Consider the following 16,364-nt stretch of genomic DNA (forward strand, 5'->3'; position numbering starts at 1 on the left):
TTATCCAGCTGCCCAGCCGCTCAAGTCTAAAAGTGGCCATACACATTAGATTAATGTCCACTTCAACCCAATGTTTTGGGGGTCCTGACTAGAGATGAGCGAATATTTCAATGTTCGGTTCAGATTACGTTTGCCGAATTTGCAATATTTGCCGATTAATTAGTCGAATATTCACCGAACATAACCGAATGTCATTGGAGTCAATAGGAGGTAAAAACAAACACATGCACAACACCAGGAAAGTGGCCTCAATTCACCCACAGTAGAGATTTTAGCATGGCACTGCAGCAATCAGCCAGGTATGAGATATCGGGGTCTGGGACAGCATTTAAAGCTTTCACTTGAACGTCACAGTAAAATGAGGTGAGTGAGGGATCAGTGTAGGGCCCCTTTGCTGCGAGCCCTGAAACCACATGCAGCACCTCTACCTGATTTCATGCTCAGCCACACTCAGGTGGCACAAATATCTATTTTGTAGACTACTATTGTCAGAAAAATTTAAGGATAGTAACACGGGGAGTTGAGTCCAAGGAAGTGGAGGCCTGACGGTCTCAAAGGCCTTCTGCTGCAGGCAAAACACATGAAGGAGACCCAACCAGGAGTGTTCACATTTCCAAAAATTACTGGCAGACACCACAAAAGTGGCATCAATTTCACCACAGTAGAAATAGTATAATAGGGACCGACAGTTCTTCCACTACACCTATTACAGCAGATGGACACTCAACAAGGAGTGTTGACATTTAAAGAAGTGAGGGCCTTACACCACCGAAGTGGAATAACTGTCAAGAGCATAGAAATAGTATAATTGAGACCGATATGTCTTCCACTACAACTGCCCAGCAGATGTAGACCAACCATGACTTCACATTTCCACAAAGTTGTGTTAACATCAGCAGCAAGCACAGAAGCCACACTAAATATATCAGAGAGTGCAGTTATGTAACATTACTGCATCACACTAATAAATGAAATATCACCTAGTCTGTACAGACTGAGATTGGGGTGCAAAAGACCTTGGATATCCATGACTTGTTCATCTTGATGAAAGTTAGGTGGTCTACACTTTCAGGGGACAATCGGCTGTGCTTGTCCGTCAGGACACCGCCAGCAACACTGAAGACACGTTCTGTGAGAACGCTGGCTGCCGGGCATGATAAAACCTCCAAGGCATGTGAGATGAGCTCAGGCCACTCATCAGTTTTGGAAGACCAAAATGTGAAAGTGTCCAAACCCTCCCTGATGGTTTTGATATTTAGTTCTAGATACTCCTGCACCATCCTCTCCATTCGTTCACCACGAGTAAGACTTGGACTCTGTTGTGCTGGTGCACGAGTTGGTCTAAAAAAATAAATGTCAAAGGATTCACAGAATTTGCTTCTTCCACCACTTCTGGTGCTAATGTTTTGGCGTTGACAAATTGACATGCCGGAGGTTGGAAGTCTACAGCTGCGATGCGGACTGTGTGCTTCACTGCTGTCTTGGGGAAAAGCTCCCTTAAGGTTGTGTAAAAGCGTGTTTCGATACTCCAGCAATTCGCAGGTCCATTTCTAGTGTAGGAATCATCTGGCAAAATTTGATTTTATAACGTGGATCTAACAAAGTTTCAACCCAGTTGTCAGCATTGTTCCTAATCATAACTATACGGGGATCATGTTGCAGATAGTGCAGCAAGAAGGCACTCATATGTGGGGCTCTACCATGAGTTCCAAGCCCATGCTGTGTTGGTGGCTGGGTAACAAAGAGGCTTGTTTTCTCCGTCCCCTCCCGCCAACCACAAACAGAGAGGGGAGAATTATCCACTTCATCTGACAGGTGCTCACCCATCACCTCTTCCTCCTCCATTTGTTACCTTGGATCTTGCACATTTGATAAGTTTGTCTGTTATCACCAACTCTCCTAGATCGCCGTAATCCACCCTCCCTTGGCACCAGCCTGTGTGACGACAGTCATGAACTTAGAGACATTGTTATCCTTTCCGCATTCTCCTCTGCTTCCTCCTCTTCTGGGACCACCATCTTCTCCCGCAGGCTATTCAAAGTCTGCTCCAGCCTTTTGATGACCGGAATAGTGATGCTGATGACAGCGTTGTCAGCGCTAACCATCTTCGTAGCCATTTCAAAACTGTGCAGAAGAGTGCAGAGGTCCTTAATCTGTGCCCACTCTGTAAACCTGATATGCGCTATGTCCGTACTGCATTGGCCCAGGCTATATGACATTACATACTGCATCAGGGCTTGTTGCTGCTGCCACAGTCGCTGCAACATGTGCAGAGTGGAATTCCACCGTGTTTTACATCGCATATCAACCTGTTAATTGGCATGGACAAAGACCTCTGCATTGATGCAAGTTGATGAATAGAGGGGTGCGAATGGTGGGCATGAGCACACAGCTTACGTGCTTTCTGGAGCAGTTCTCTTAGGCCAGGATGGTGGCTGAGAAAACGCTGTACCACACCACCAGGTTGAGTATGTGAGCCATGCAAGGCACATGTGTGTGCTTGCCTCTCCGTAGGGCCGCCCACCAGGTTTGCACCGTTTTCGGACACGGCCTTCCCTGGATGCAGTTTCATCGGAGACAGCCATTGATGAAACTCAGCCTGGAGAGCTGTCCACAACTCTTCAGCTGTATGACTACGATCTCCAAGGCATATCAATTTTAAGACGAAAACAAAAACCCTCAAAATACATTATAATTCATACTGTGCAAGTGCACATAAATGCCCCAAAATTTAGAAGTAGAAACAACTCCAAAAAAGGACTATGAACAAAGGACAAACTGAGTCCAAAGCTACATACAATTCACCATCTTTATTATTTAAAAAGGACAAAAACAGGGAGCAGAACCCATGAAGGCATAAAAACAGATGTACAGAACTAGTGTCATTGATAGCCGGATACAAAAAGAAAACCCTGAGCGGTACAGTCAATGGCACAACAGGGTAAATTGACACAAAAGTATCTCATTTATAATGCAGGCAAAGAACGGGAACGGTATGTGCTGTGAAAAGGAGACTCTCTATCATTCAGTGAATGTAATCCTCTGGAGATATAACACTCCTAGATAGTAGTAAAATAATGAAGAGATAAGCGATCTAATCACATATTGCACATTTGCCCAGTGTAATAGTCATAGCAGGTTACAACATACCCATCATGTCAGCCAGTGAGAATACCGCTGTTCACGGAGACCCCAACACGCATTTCGCGGTACAACCGCTTCCTCAAGGGGCGTGGCTTACACAGTGACACATGCCCTGTTAAATACCCGGTCACACAGATCACATGGGTGCAATGATCCAATCATGAAGAAGATAAATCGCGCCTGCGCAGTGGAGGGGAATCTACACCTCCGCCCTCACTGCCCCAACAGGAAGTGACACCGTGGAGGGGACGGCTGGCGCCTAGTCGTCACCCGGCAACGGAGCACGTCAGAGGAGGCAGCAATGGGGGAAAGGGAGAGTTATACTCCACGGCGCTCAGCCTGAATCATGACAGAAATGCTGCACCTTAGTAAAACAACGCCAATGTAGACCGCTAACATCCTTCTCAATATATCATATATAATGGATCAGACGAACAATACCAATAGGAACAAAATTACAGACAGTAACAGTAGAAAAATTCCCATAGGATGTGCTTATTAGTTATACATAAAGATAGTAATAATCAAAAGAGATAAATAAGTGCACAATATTTGCCAAGTAATAAATACTGAGCAACTTTGTTATATATATCACTGGGCACATGCACACAATAAATGCGTATATGTGAACACACACGTAGAAATACATCCATGCATATATAAAGATGCACATCACAATCCATGTAATATCAAATTGTTAAATTGCTATATATTGGATACAGTATTGCATCAACACAAAAATACTAAAAAAAATATATATGCGTATTAGTGAAGGTTTCTTTTCTTTATCTTCTTTCTTAATCACTGTACCACAATGTTCCAACCTTTGAAGACAAAGGATTCAGGAAATGGCCAAATGTTCCCATATATGTTTTGTAAGATAGCATCCAGGAAATACACCGAATTCGAATAGAGAATGGCGAGTGGCACAAAAAGTGACAAGGAAAACGGGTAGATAACTACAAGCAAAAAATGAATAAAACAGAAAAATTAAACACCTATAGACAACATTAAAATAAAAAATATATAATGTGGAAGGCAGAAAAAGCAGAGAGGCAGGGAAAACCCAAACGAACAGTCTCTGTTTTCACAGCATATACCGTTCTTTGCCTGCATTATAAATGAGATACTTTTGTGTCAATTTACCCTGTTGTGCCATTGACTGTACCGCTCAGGGTTTTCTTTTTGTATCTGGCTATCAGTGACACTAGTTTTGTACATCTGTTTTTATGCCTTCATGGGTTCTGCTCCCTGTTTTTGTCCTTTTTAAATAATAAAGATGGTGAATTGTATGTAGCTTTGGACTCAGTTTCTCCTTTATCAATTTTAAGACCGCCTGATTGCTGTGAGCTCTGGCTGCGCTGTACGGAGGTGGTGGGGGTTCGCACTGCACTTTTGGATTGTGTGTCTCGTTAAGGCAGAGGTTGAAGGTGCAGGTGGAGGCCCTAGATTAGATAGAGGTGGAGGAAGTGTTAAATGTAGAGGTTTGTCCTGCAAGCCTTGGGGATTCCAAGATTTGTGGAGCAGCATCTGTCCCCAGAGCCACCAGAGTCATCCAGTGCCCAGTCAGCGAGCTGTAAGGCTATGTGCACACGTTGCGGATTCCGCTGCGGATTTTTCCGCGTGGAAACGCAGGTAAAACCGCAGGTAAAGTGACCTGCGGTTTCACACCTCTACTATGTTAAAGGTGTGAAACCGCTGCGGAAACCGCACAAAAAAATTGACATGTTGCGGTTTGTAAACCGCAGCAAAACCGCGCGGAAAAAAACGCACCATCAGCAGAGTGTTTTTTAAACCCCATAGGGTTTCATTGTACTGTACTTGGTCAGCGGAACTGCTGCGTTTCCGCGGGGCCAAAACCGCTGCGGAAACGCAGCAGAATCCGCACCGTGTGCACACAGCCTATAGCCCTTGACCATGCTTACTCGTCCAAGTGTCTGTGGTGAAATTTAAGGGCATAAAAATTCAAATTTCGAAAATTGTGAAATTTTCGCCAAATTTCCATTTTTTTCACAAACGCAAGTTATATGAATGAAATTTTACCAGTAACATGAAGTACAATATGTCACGAGAAAACATTGTCAGAATCACCGGGATCCATGGAAATGTTTCAGAGTTATTACCTCATGAAGGGACAGTGGTTACTCCGCTTTCCACAAAGACTTCTTACCTCTGCACATAGCATTCACTTGGTACGTCACTCAGCTTTCCACAAAGACTTCTTACCTCTGCACATAGCATTCACTTGGTACGTCACTCAGCTTTCCACAAAGACTTCTTACCTCTGCACATAGCATTCACTTGGTATGTCTCTCAACTAACCCCCTGCTTTACCCCAGTATCATTTATGACCTTGTTTACTTTGGCTTGATCATATGCATCTGGTCCACTCTTAATTATCTGACCAAGAGGAGCACAGACCACTCCTCAGCTTCACACCTGAATGCACTTTGTAGCACATATATTGCATAGCACAAGTCTGCAGTGTGTATCCTAAAGTATGTATCTTAAAAGTGTTAGATATGAAAATATTAATTAATCCAGAATTGGAACAGAAGGTAACTGGAAAGAGTCACTGTAAACAATGTTTGTTTCCACTCTAACCCCTATAATCCTTCACTTTCTGATAACCCCACTAATCCCTACACCTAGTAAGGAACTGTTCATCTCTTCTTCAATCCTTCCAATCCATCTCGCCTCTTCCTCAGATCTGTTCCTCAACATACAATCCTCTGTCTCCAAACACAGACAGCCCCCTCATGCCCTCTCCTGCTTCCACCTGCTAACACTCTCTCTGCTCCTCCTCACTGCCGGCGATATCTCTCCAAATCCTGGTCCTCCTCACCACATTCCCACAGTCATTTCTACCTCCCATCCACACCCAATCACAACTTTCCGTAACCACGCCAACCTTATACACATTCGCCCAGCCCCAGCTTCCCCAGTCCCACTAACAGGAGCTCTGTGGAACGCTCGCTCTGTCTGCAACTAACTTTCTTTCATCCATGTTCTTTTTATTACTAACAAACTTTCCTTCCTCGCCATCACCGAAACCTGGCTCACCTCCTCTGACACAGCCTCTCCTGCTGCACTCTCATATGGTGGATTCCACCTTTCCCACACCCCCCGCCCCAGCTGCAAGCATGGTGGAGGAGTTGGTTTTCTCCTGTCAGATAACTGCTCCTTCACCACAATCCCACTGCCGCCCTCTGTTACCCTCCCTTCCTTCGAGGTGCACTCTGTGCGCATCTACTCCCCCTCCAACCTCCAACTAGCTGTCATATACCGCCCTCCAGGGTCAGCCACCACCTTCTTTGACCACTTCACCACCTGGCTACTCCATTTCCTTTCCACTGATATCCCCACTATCATCTTGGGCGACTTCAACATCCCCATTGACACTTCCCTCTCAGCTGCCACTAAACTTCTATCTCTCACTTCCTCCTTCGGCCTCACTCAATGGTCTTCTGCAGCCACTCACATAGATGGCCACACGCTGGACCTCATCTTCACCCGCCTCTGCTCCCTATCTAGCCTCTCTAACTCACCTCTTCCTCTCTCTGACCACAACCTACTTACATTCTCTTCCCTTTCCTCAGGTCCACAATCCCCACCTCAAAAACTCGCACACCCTCGCAGAAATCTTCAACACCTCAATCTACACTCACTGTCTGAATCCCTCCTCCCTCTTACAGACATAAGTTCCCTACACAATGCGGATGCCGCTGCCGCTCTATATAACACCACAATAGCTGTAGCTTTGGAATCAGTTGCCCCTCTCAAACATACCAAAACTCGCAAAATCAACAGACAGCACTGGCACACCAGTCTGACCAAAGAACTGAGGCGGGCTTCCAGGGCTGCTGAGCGGAGAATGAAAAATCCCACTCCAATGAGGACTTCATTACATTCAAACAGTCCCTCACTACTTTCAAGGCCACACTCGCTGCAGCAAAACAAACCTACTTCTCATCTCTCATATCCTCCCTGTCTCACAACCCTAAACAGTTATTCAACACCTTCAATTCTCTCCTCCGCCCCCCAGAACCTCCTCCCTCTCCACTCATCTCAGCTGAAGACTTTGCCTCATTTTTCAAGGAGAAGATTGATAACATCAGAGACAGTTTTAGTCAACAACCCCCAGTGCCCTTTCTCCTACCTGCCCTGCCCTCCTCCCCCAAAACCAACTTCACCATTACAGAAGATCGACTCTCCACTCTACTCTCAACATCATATCTCACTACCTGTGCACTTGACCCGATCCCATCCCACTTCATCCCAAACCTCACCACAGTCTTCATCCCAACCCTAACCCATCTCTTCAACCTATCACTAACAACTGGTGTTTTCCCCTCAAGCTTTAAACATGCCTCAATCACACCTATCCTCAAAAAGCCCTCTCTTGACCCATCCTCTGTATCTAGCTATCGCCCTATATCACTTCTCCCCTATGCCTCAAAACTACTGGAACAACATGTCCATCTTGAACTATCCTCCCACCTCTCTTCTTGCTCCCTCCTTGACCACTTGCAATCTGGCTTCCGGCCACACCACTCCACTGAAACTGCCCTAAGGTCACCAATGACCTACTAGCTGCCAAGGCCAAGCGACACTACTCTGTCCTCCTCCTCCTGGACCTGTCCTCTGCCTTTGACACAGTGGACCATTCCCTATTACTACAGACCCTCTCATCTCTTGGTATCACAGACTTGGCCCTATCTTGGATTGCGTCATACCTAGCAGACCGGACATTCAGCGTCTCCCATTTGCACACCACCTCCTCACCTCGCCCCCTATCTGTCGGAGTCCCGCAAGGTTCAGTCCTAGGGCCCCTGCTCTTCTCCATTTACACCTTTGGTCTCGGACAGCTCATAGAATCTCATGGCTTTCAGTATCTCTATGCTGATGACACACAGATCTACATCTCTGGACCAGATGTCACCTCCCTACTAAACAGAATCCCTCAATGTCTGTCTGCTATTTCATCCTTCTCCGTTAGAGTTCTAAAACTTTAATATGGACAAAACAGAATTAATCATCTTTCGCCCATCTCACGTGACCCCCCCCCCCCCCCCCCCCCAACAGACCTATCCATTAAAGTAAACGGCTGCCCGCTCCAGACTCACAAGCTCGCTGCCTCGGGGTTATCCTTGACACTGATCTCTCCTTCAAACCACATATCCAAGCCCTTTCCGCTTCCTGCCGACTTCAAGTCAAAAATATTTCACGGATCCGTACATTCCTCAACCAAGAATCTGCAAAAACCCTAGTCCATGCCCTCATCATCTCCCGCCTTGACTGCTGCAACCTCCTGCTCTGTGGCCTCCCCTCTAACACTCTCGCACCCCTCCAATCTATTCTTAACTCTGCAGCCCGACTAATCCACCTGTCCCCCCGCTATTCCCCGGCCTCTCCCCTCTCTCAATCCCTGCACTGGCTCCCCATTATCCAGAGACTCCAGTTCAAAACCCTAAACATGACATACAAAGCCATCCACAACCTGAGTCCTCCGTACATCTGTGACCTAGTCTCCCGGTACTTACCTGCACGAAACCTCCGATCCTCACAAGATCTCCTTCTGTACTCCCCACTTATTTCCTCTTCCCACAATCGCATACAAGATTTCTCCCGCACATCCCCTCTACTCTGGAACTCTCTACCACAACATATCAGACTCTCGCCTACCATGGAAACCTTCAAAAAGAACTTGAAGACCTACCTCTTCCGACAAGCCTACAACTTGCAGTAACCACCGATCCACCAAACCGCTGCACGACCAGCTCTACCCTCGCCTACTGTATCCCCACCCATCCCGTTGTAGATTGTGAGCCCTCACGGGCAGGGTCCTCTCTCATCCTGTACCAGTCGTGACTTGTATTGTTTAAGATTACTGTACTTGTATGTATTATGTATACCCCTCCTCACATGTAAAGCGCCACGGAATAAATGGTGCTATAATAATAATAAATAATAATAATTGTAAAAATTGACCCTGTCATTAACGTGCAAACCACCCTTGGGGGTAAAGGGATTAAAGCTTCTTTGGAAGTGACATTTTATTTTTGGTGATGTGAACGTTTGCTCACAAAATGCACAGAGTCACTGTCGTGTTCCCTATAATTTTCTTCTTTTTTTTTTTCCCAGTGACCGACATTAATTTCTGTTGATTTTCTAGATCCAATGTAAAGAAAGTCTGCCAGTGGTAGTAGATGACAGCATGACGGAGGTAAGATTGTTTTATTCTAATTGTTGTTATTCTTCGCCATCTAGACTGTTTATATAACTGCTACATTCTTTCCCTAGAAAAAAGTGATCACCATTAATACTACAATTTGTCCTGATGAAAAGGCAAGTATTTGAGAGCAAGTGTGTAAGTCTACTCCTTTTATTCACTCCTTGGCGTCATGTCGTTCCTCTGTTGTTCCTACTAAAAGTGTATGAATAAATTGACAACTGACTATTGTTGATACGATTGCGGTCAGTTAAAAAAAAAAAAAAAAAAAAAAAGCCCTTGGAGCAATGTTATTTAATGGGGCAGTTTCAGTTGAGATTTTTTTTTTCTTTTTTGTTCTGTGTGTGAAATACTGTATTTTTCGGACTATTGGACGCTTCGTACCAGAAAAAGCACCCCAAATTTTCAGGAGGAAAGTAAGGAAAAAAAAAATGTGTCAAATGGGGTTCCACCTTACAGTCCGAATTCAGTTTACCCGGGAGGGGGGGGGGTGAAATTAACAGCACTGGTGGAGTGGGGTCACAGGAGATGTTCGGTGGTCCAGCTATATGACTCCCATCCCAGGCTGGTGCCGCGGTTGCGGTGGCCTCTGGGAAATCCCATCCCAGGCTGGTGTGGCAGGTTCGGCAATGGTGCGTGTGGCTCCACCCGGTATCTTGTGAAAGCCTGGAGGCCCCGCATATCCAATACTGAGATGCGGTGGCCTCTGGGAAATCCCATCCCAGGCTGGTGCAGTTGGTTCGGCATTGGTGCTCTGTCGTTCAGGTGGTTCTGACGGCATCTTGTGAAAGCTCGGAGGCCCCACATATCCATTGCTGCGATGTGGTGGTCTCCGAGAAAATGGCCGCCGGGTGCGGCGCATGCGCAGATGGAGATCTCGGCAGCAAGATCTCGAGAGATGAGAATTGTTTGTGCGGCAACTTGGCTCCAGCTGTGGCTGTTAAAAGGAACCTGTTACCTGAAAAAAAAAAAATTGTTAGTAACCTGCAGATATGGGATTAATCTGCAGGTTAAAAGCGTTCTGGACCTGCCCAGTGCTGGTACCTACACCCACAATGCTGGGAGAAAATGAACTTTATTCCTCCCAGTAGTGTTCGCGTTTCAGTCACGAGGTCGCTGCTGGCGCAGTTTGTCACTGACCCCTGTGTATAGAGAGCGGTGGCTGTAACTGCCCTCTGCCAGCCCTAATGCTGATCCTGCTGGCAGTCAGTGTGGTTACAGCTGCCGCTTTCTATACTTAGTGTGGTGACTGGAACCGGAACGCTGCTGGGAGGAATAATGTTAATTTCCTGACGGCGTTGTAGTTCTAAGTGTCGGCACTGGGCAGGTCCAGAACTCTATTACCCTGCAGATTAACCCCATATCTGCAGGTTAAGGCTGTGTGCACACGTTGTGGATTCTGCTGCGGATTTTGCTAAATCCGCAGGGCAAAAGACCTGCGTTTTACCTGCGGATTAGCCTGCAGTTTTCCCCTGCGTTTTGACACCTGATCATGGAGCAGGTGTCAAACCGCTGCGGATTCCGCACAAAGAAGTGACATGCTGCGGATTTAAAACCGCAGCAAATCCGCGCGGAAAAATCTGCAGCATGTGCACTGCATTTTTTTGTTTTGCATTTGATTACAATGATACTGTACAACGCAGCAGAAACTGGCCCAAAATCGCTGCGGATCTGCAGCAGAACCCGCAACATGTGCGCACACCCTAATAGTGTTTTTCAGGTGACAGGTTCGCTTTCAGAGAATGATGCCGGCTGTGTAATGTATATCTATGCGTGTGGAGGGAGCTCTCCCTCGAGCCCCTTCCCAGGACGTTGATTCACGTCCTACTGCAGACATGAGCGAATGAATGTATAATGTAAGTATTTACTAGCAGTGGTGACAGGCCTCTGAATGCAGTTACCCCCTTGTTAAATGTCATTTTTATTTGTTTCTAGCTTTTGTATAAGACTTTAACTTAATTTTAATATTTGAATTAGACTCCAAATGCAGCAGAGAAGACTTGGCAGGATGGGCCATACCTCTTCATTGTACAAGTGAACTTCTCAGCCCCTCTGACTCCAGACTCGGGTCCAATGACAAAGAAGGACGTGCATGATGGTTCTGCTGTGCCCAATGGTTCCACGGACCTGCCTTTAACCAGTAAGAGGACATTGTATATACTCCACAGATCAGACAGTCAGTTCTGCTACCAAACACAAGCTGGAAGTCCTCATCTCAAAATTAACACCATTTCATGTGTGCAATATTAAAACATAGGATCAATTTTAACTCTAATGCTCAATAACTAATTTTCCACTGCCAACACTGCAGCCTCTTTTCGGACTCACGCTTTTTTTTTCCACGTAGTATTGGATTGTTCCTATCTTGAACGAGAAAAAAAAAACCTTTTTGAGTGATTGCCAAGTACTTCCTATTATGAAGAAACTTTACTTTCAACTCCAAATAAAGATTTTTAAAGGGAATCTTTCAGCGGGTTTTTGCTGTATAATATGAGGACAGTGTAAGGTAGAGTCTGAGGCACATATTTCAGAGAAGTGTCACTTATTAGGCTTTGTGCTGCGGTTTCCATACAATGAATGTTTTATCAGGAGGAGACTAGCACGCCTGGACTCTAGGGAAGATGAGCCCTGGTATGACCTCAACCCCTCTTCTGCTAAGCAGCTCACTGTCAATAGACAATGTACATAAAAATCTGATGTGGGCGGTGGCAGCTTTCTGAGCTCTTCTTCATTCTCTGTCTAAAAACTGATTGTGTCAGAACTGCTGCACCCAGTAAACTAAGAGACACATCGCAGGAATCAGGGTCTGTTTTCCTTCATCATGTTGCTTTCAGATAAGGTATCAAAAATCTCCTGACAGATTCTCTTTCAACATTAAAACTATTGTACCCCTGTGTGGTGGTGATTCTCTTTCACTGCCCCTGGTAAAAAAAAAAAAAAAAGGAAATGTTTCCTGTTAATCAAAGTCTCTGACTGATAGTATTTAAAAGCAGGGGTGGTAAAATGGGGTTGTAACTAGAAGCGAGCAAACCAGAACTTAAAAGTTCGGGGTTTGTACAGGACACTAAGTGTCCGATGCTAAATTCCGAACATGGACTTCTTCCGGTTGTCCGTTTTAATGAGATAGCGAGATTGGTTCCCGATTGTTTTCAATGGGCTTCAGGTTCTTGTTCTGGTACCCGAACCAATCTTGGCACTAAAGTTCAGCTGAACCTGACGAATCCGAACTTCTACGGGTCGGCTCATCCCTAGTGGTAACTTCTCTTAGTCAATGTGAAAAACTGTAAAAATTAAAAACTTGCATCTCAGTGACTTGCAGCTTTACCATGGTCATTCTTTTGTGTGAAGGGAGCATGTATTCATTAGTAAATATGCTGTTAAGTTAGAATGGAGAAAAACATAGAATTCAGTTGTATAAAAGCATTTCCTACAGTGCTGACGTTGGGTGCTTTGCTTTCCTGCAGTGCAAATTAAAGTGAAAGGCCCATATGAATACTTGTCTCCCGCTGACTATCCGCGCATGATCGTAAGTAAATTGTGGAAAGTGTTTGGTATAATGTGCAGTTATAAAACCCTTGTCTGTTTACAGCCTGTGATGACTAGATCAGCTATAATAATGGGAACCTGTCACCTGCATTGTCCCCCCCAAACCAACACAATGCCCCTGTTCTGCCATTTCCCTGCATTTCTATCATACCCCTTGTGTCCCTGTCAGGTTTAGATTTATGGCCCTAAATAACTTTAAATTGGGTCTAGAGCACTATGCTAATTCTCCTCTCCCATTCAGCCAGCTAAAATATAGGCTTATATAGGCCAGTCATTATTTCAAGGGGGAATCCAAAATGAGTTAATTGAGACCCACGGAAAGTGAGCTTGTTCCAATGGCAGGGTCCTAACACGTATTTCCCTTCTCCTGAACCATTCTCTTTCTGAAATCATTAAAGTTGAACATATGTGGGTTCTGTGGAGACCCCCCCCCCCCTCCCCCATTTCAACACAATGAATTTTACTATACCGTGGTGTGTACTGAAAAATATGGTAAAATTCCAAGTGGGACGAAGTAGTGGAAAAATTGCAATTCCTCCATTCCTTTTTTTTTTTTTTCTTTTGTTTTAATCTGATACATTGTATGTCAAAACTGACTTGACAGCATGATTCTCTAGGTTAGGGCAGTACGATTGCAAAGATACCGAACTTGTTTGGATTTATTTGATTAAAAAATTCAGAAGTTACAAAAGCAGATAAAAAACAAATCTGATTTGTGTTGCTTTTTTTCTAAGACACATATCTTTAATTTCTCCTTCGTCTCATTGGGGGACACAGAGACTGTGGGTGTGTGCTACTGCCGTCTGGAGGCTGACACTAGGCATACAAAAAACAAGTTAGCTCCTCCTCCACCGCATACACCCTCGCCCCTATAGCGGGCGGAAACCAGTTTTTTGCTTAGTGTCTTTGGAGGCACACGCAGTCTGGTTTCTCCAGACTAGGTTTCTTTTTCGGTTCTCACTATGAAGAGGAGATAGGGGCGACGGATCCTATAGAAAGGGTCCGATCTCCCCAAACCATCAACGGGCGAGCACGCGTTGAGCATCGCTCCGCGTATCCTTTCCCGCACCGAGGGACACCTCTGGGACTTTTCCCCAGACATCTATTTTTCGTGTTTGTTATTTTTTGAAGACGAGAAGGGGCAACGCATCCTATAGAAAGGATCCGATTTCCCCAAACCAGCAATGGGCGACTACGTGCGAGAGTCCCTCCACGTCTCCTCTCCCGCGACGTGGGACACTATGCCAGACTTAGCCCTGTCCACCCCTAGGTATGGAAACCATGGGCTTGCACACGGGCACAAGACTAGTCTGTGCGCCCCCACTGCTCCACCAACGCTTGATGGCGGTGCTGCACGGCGGCGGACGGTCCCTCTCCTCGCCCCTACAGGGCAGACGGAGTTAGGGTGCCTGCACCGTCCAAGAAGGAGACTAGCAGGTGCGGAGGGCCCTGGGCGCAGAGTCAGGTGGACCCCCCCCCCCCCAATACCTGGGGCAGAGCGGGCAGTGGCTGCACAGGAGGTGGAGGAGAGGACGTCGCTGGGGCCCGGCGTTTGGACCCCAGGTGGGTAGCGCCATTAATTTAGCCCGCGGCTTTGGCCTAGGCCGCGGGCGGAAGTGGGCGGCAGCGCTCCGGGCGCGTCTTAGGCGGCGTCGCTTCGGCGCCCCCCGTCCCCGGTATCGGCGTTACAGGATCCGGGGCGGGGGGTATCGTAATTTAGGCCGCGGCTCCGGCCTGATCCGCGGGCGGAAGTCCCGCCCTCAGTGCGGCGTCCGTCGGCGTCACTTCCGGCGCCGCCCCCCTCCTGGCAGGGCGGGCGCCGGATAAAATGGAGTCCCCGACGGCAGTCCGGGGTAGGCCGCAGGAGCTTACCGCAAAGCGCGGCAGTCCCCGGAGACCGCCACCAACGCAGCTGGAGGGGCCTCCCACAGCAGGAGCCGGGAAAAGGACTACAGAGGGGTAAGTGTGACCCCGGCCTGAAGGCCACGCTAGGGCATATAGGGTTCCCCTCTCCTCCGCATTCGCCCTCCTTGAAAAAGGGAAAAAAAAAAATATATATATAAAAAGGCCAGAAAAATAAATAGATAAATAGATTCTCATATATATATATATATATATATATATATATATATATATATATATATATATATATATATATATATATATATGAGAATCTATTTATCTATTTATTTTTCTGGCCTTTTTCCAGCAGTATGTCTGGAAAAGGTAAAGCGCACGCATCCTTCTATGCCGCATGCGTTTCCTGTGGGGTTAGATTCCCACGAGCGCAGACCAGTAAATTATGTGAAACCTGTGTCACCGAACGCGCCCAGGAGCCCTCCCCCGCAGCAGAGCCCAGGGGTCCGGAACCCCCAGAGTGGGCGGTATCCCTCTCTCGGTCTATGGCATCATTAACAAAGGCAATTGAGACCCTTCAGGCCCCGGATAGGGGTAGAGATGACGGCTCGCCTGGTTGGGAGGGTTCTGCCTCCTCACATGAGGCCTGCAGGGGCCGCACTCTCTCTAGGCAGGCACATAGGAAGGGAACCCATACTGTGTCGCCAGGCCCCTCCGGTGCTTCAGCATCTGCGAGTGTGGCATCACGCTCGCCGTCACCCCTTTCAGGGAGCGAGCAGAGGATGTGGAAGAATCCTTGGACCTGGACACCCCAGGGTGCCGGGAGACGGTGGACAGTCTCATTGAGGCTGTCAACCAGACTCTGGGTATTGATGATGAGGTCACCCTAACCGCAGGGCATAAGGTGTCTTTTAAAAAGGCCCGGAAGCCGCGGAGAGTGTTCAGCACTCATCCTGAGTTCGAGGATATAGTGCAGCGGCACCGGGAACGGCCAGACAAGCGTTTTTCAGGACAGAAGACGCTAGGATCAAGATATCCATTTGCGCCAGAGCTCTGTAAAAAATGGGCAGAGTCTCCGGCGGTGGATCCCCCGGTATCCCGCCTGGCCTCGAGATCCCTGTTATCAGTGCCTAGTGGTTCGGCCATCAAGGACCCCATGGATCGGCTCATAGAGGGATTAGCGCGCTCGGTATACGAAGCATCAGGATCAGCACTCTTCCCTTCCTTTGCGGCAACATGGGTAGCCAAAGCCATGATGGCCTGGTCGGACTCTTTAAATGAGATCCTGCAGGATAGGGAGTTGCCAGCAGAGGTGGCTGAGATAACAAGTCAGATCGCAATGGCGGGTGACTATCTAATTAATGCATCCTTGGATGCAGCTAATAGCGCAGCACTTGCAGCAGCAAACGCAATCGCCATTAGGAGAGCCTTGTGGTTAAGGCTGTGGCGGGCTGATTCGGTGTCTAAAAAATCCTTGACTTCCCTGCCCTTTCAGGGTAACCGACTATTTGGGGAAGAATTGGATAGACTCATTTCGGACGCAACAGGGGGTAAAAGTAGTTTTCTCCCACAACAGAAGACAAGG

At 46.9% G+C, this 16,364-nt stretch overlaps 1 protein-coding gene across 2 annotated transcripts in view; it reads left to right on the forward strand.

Moving 5' to 3' along the window:
- TMEM87A (transmembrane protein 87A) overlaps positions 1 to 16,364 on the forward strand; it is a 132,075-nt gene that overhangs the window by 20,025 nt on the left and 95,686 nt on the right. For both annotated transcript variants that reach the window (XM_073577853.1, XM_073577851.1), the window contains exons 5-8: positions 9,320 to 9,370; positions 9,448 to 9,492; positions 11,354 to 11,516; positions 12,841 to 12,902. In XM_073577853.1, coding sequence (XP_073433954.1) covers positions 9,320 to 9,370; positions 9,448 to 9,492; positions 11,354 to 11,516; positions 12,841 to 12,902 — 321 coding nt within the window. The remainder of the gene's footprint in view (positions 1 to 9,319; positions 9,371 to 9,447; positions 9,493 to 11,353; positions 11,517 to 12,840; positions 12,903 to 16,364) is intronic.

This window comes from Dendrobates tinctorius, unplaced genomic scaffold, assembly GCF_039654945.1.
Source record: "Dendrobates tinctorius isolate UK_male_01 unplaced genomic scaffold, ASM3965494v1 ptg000057l, whole genome shotgun sequence".
NCBI classification, from domain to species: Eukaryota; Metazoa; Chordata; class Amphibia; order Anura; family Dendrobatidae; genus Dendrobates; species Dendrobates tinctorius.